A 3148-nucleotide genomic window follows, 5' to 3' on the forward strand; every position below is an offset into this window, starting at 1 on the left:
AATATTTTTTTCTCTATAATTGTATTCCAGTTCAGGAATTTTATTCGAATTAAATGACATGCTTATATGTATATAACAAGTGTTTATAAGCGTTCAAAAATAAAATATTTTTAGTACGTGAAAATTGACTGAGAAATATTCAACACAATGAACGGAGAAGGATATATTCAATCGAAGCAGATGTTGATGCTTAATATTTTTTATGAATTTTACTTGATTTTCAAATCAAACAAACTATGCCCCAATTAATTACTCAAAAAAGCTTTAGTTTAGGACTGTTTTAAAATTGACAAATAATCGATCACACTTTGTTTGAACTAAAAATTATAAGATTCATGCAAAAATATTGTTCACAGATTTTGTTTAATTTTTAGTACAAGGAAACAAGTTTTTTAAAAACATATTTTAGAATACTAAATTTGAATTTGTTGCTAGAAAAATTTCAGCACATCGAATTTATAAGAAATAGCATATTAATTTTTAAGATAGCGTATCTTTTTTTTTTAATATAATATTTCTTTCCGAATAATTTGAGTGCGACAAATGATATACAAGGCGAATATTTCCATCAGGATTTGATAATAATTTGTAATAATTGAGAAACATTAGGAGTATTGGAACAAAAATATATTAAGCAATTACTGTTGAATTTTAAACAATTATATACGTGAAACAAAAATTAATAATATTTCAATAAAATTACTACATATTGAAAAAAGTGCTTTTTGCAATGGAAAAGTTCAACGACAAATTCAGGCTCAAAATCTTATAAACTAATGTTATTAGGCATCAACATTCGCCTTCTTCGTTTATTTGTGATTATTTATTTTTGAAACCCGGCTAACTTGCAGAAGACTTTTCACCTGGAAGACTGACGCTCGAAGCGGAACTAACAGACGAGGCAAGGGGTGTCACCATAGAAAAATCCGAGGCCTCAGAGGATCTCGTGGCGAGATGTGAGTCCAGTCTGGCAGTGGGACGAACGCACGCCAAGGATGACAGGCCGAAATCACTAGCCCTGTCCGCCGCCGCGACCGCCGCTACCGCTGCCGCACGTCGATGCCTCGCGTGTATCCCAGACTTATTACTGTTGCCCAGACCGAAGTGCAGAAGCTCCAAGTGTCTTCTGAGATTTCTCGATTGACGCAGAATCGCGCCGCACAGCGGACACGACACCGGTTGATCGGACAGACTACGTGCTTTCGATAATCCATCCCCTAGAACGAATTCGAAACTAGACAGACTTGAAACTTATCTGATAGGAACATCTCGCATTAGACATATCTCTAGCGTATGCATATAATCCAGTCTAATATGATACAAAAATAGATGGAATAATCGAAGGAATTGCTACAACAGTAGATTAATCAGTATATTAAAATTAAAAAAAAAATGAAGTAAATCAGTCAATTAATTCTAAAATTAAAGTGATGAAAAAGTATGTTGTGGAGCTAATCTACATTACTCCGTTTTTACAAAATATGAATTAGCTCAGATTATTCATTGTTACAATAAACTCTTCAAATCAGGTAGCTCGTAAATAACGTGTTTTGTGGAAAATAACACAACACACAATCACGTATTTTATTTGCGCTTTATTGAAAAAGAAAAATTGGATAATACATTGTTATATCCGTTATTTTATTTCTTTCTCAATTAAAGTATTAGTGGTTTTGTGTATGTTCTATTGTCAACAGTCCACGTACGCAGCAGAGCTTACCATTACAAAATAGGAATGTGCGCCGATTAATTTTCACTTTGTGGCTGTTGCAAGATTTCATTAGAAAAATGGTATTCGTAAACGTAGCCCGTATCTGGAGACACGGCAGTATCTCAGCGCTAAGACAAGCGCAGTGTTCTTAGAAACGTACTATTATTAGACCATTCTATGGTAAGAGGAGGAATTAAAGGGGCAGTAAAAACGAACTGCAGTGGACGAAGTTTAATTGCACTATCGCACGAAACCCCAATTATCATGTAAGCCCCAATGGTAAAAGAATAATGATAATTTTCATGATAGATTTTTTTTCATTCATTATGCTTAAATCTTCAATTATAATCCTACAGTACTATCTTACATACTAAGGTGGAAGATTCTCGTATAAAACTAAACGCGCAAATATACTCCGAATTTTTGACCTAGTTAAATAACGTGTACGTCAATAATTACAAATAACCGTTCGCTTTCGTTAATATATATGTAACTATACAATGCAAAATATCTTATCTCTCCTCTCTGTCTTTACTGTCGCACCCACTCACCACAATCTTGAGTGACGTATCACTGTAACACAACTGACAACCGAACGAAATCCGCAAAAAAATTAACTATAAAACGAACAACACGTTCATCTCTCGATACTCCCGGTGAGTCCGTTCCCTGTACATTTATCTGGCGATCGTCGGCGACGGGATGCTCCTCGGCGATGATATTGCGCTTTCAGGCTCGTGCGACGTTGGTGAAGGTAAGGTGGGATTGCAGACTATCTGTTCGCAGTCGTTACTGCCGTCGGTCCCATATGTCATCGACGATTGATCGTTGTAACCCTCAATCTCAGGCTTAATCTCCACTGTTGTCGCGTCGGAATTCTGCGTCGTCGTTATCGCATTCGTCACCGAGTTGTTAAACCGAAATTTGCACGAAGACAATAGATGCCTACGGAGATTCCTCGCCTGACGTAAGGTCGCGCCACAAAGTGGACAAACGCCCGGGCAGTCGGAGGCGCCACGCGCCTTCGATTGATTCATACTGGCCGATGCTGCCTGAGTAGCCGCCAAGCCGGATAACGCCATACCAGGTGGAAAGCCCATGTTGAGGGAGCTGTGGAACTGCGGTATGTGCAATTGCAATGGCATCATCGTATGCAAGTGCGACTCTTCGTCCGCAACGTGATCCTGATGCGCCGCCTGATGATTGTCCGCGACGGACGATTCTTGAAGTCGCGGTGAATGACTGCCACCCTGATGGTTGTTCGCGTAGTTTCCGACCAGGCAGTTACCCGCTGTTAACAGACACAAACACAATGTTACCATACAGGGCTGAACTGACGTTGCTTTGGGTTAGTTTGAATTTGTTTCCCCTCTCACGCTCTGTCTCTCTCTCTCTCTCTCTCTCTCTCTCTCTCTCTCTCTCTCTCTCTCTCTCTCC

The 3148-nt window shown here is 38.7% G+C and overlaps 1 protein-coding gene across 1 annotated transcript in view; it reads right to left on the bottom strand.

Annotated features, from left to right (window-relative positions):
- Positions 1 to 3148, bottom strand: part of LOC108694534 (transcription factor GAGA-like) — an 8538-nt gene that overhangs the window by 2189 nt on the left and 3201 nt on the right. The window contains exons 5-6 of the mRNA XM_018204107.1: positions 2411 to 3002; positions 864 to 1243 (exon numbers count right to left, since the gene is read on the bottom strand). Coding sequence (XP_018059596.1) covers positions 864 to 1243; positions 2411 to 3002 — 972 coding nt within the window. The remainder of the gene's footprint in view (positions 1 to 863; positions 1244 to 2410; positions 3003 to 3148) is intronic.

The sequence above is a fragment of the Atta colombica genome, unplaced genomic scaffold (genome assembly GCF_001594045.1).
Source record: "Atta colombica isolate Treedump-2 unplaced genomic scaffold, Acol1.0 scaffold12, whole genome shotgun sequence".
In the NCBI taxonomy this organism is placed as follows: Eukaryota; Metazoa; Arthropoda; class Insecta; order Hymenoptera; family Formicidae; genus Atta; species Atta colombica.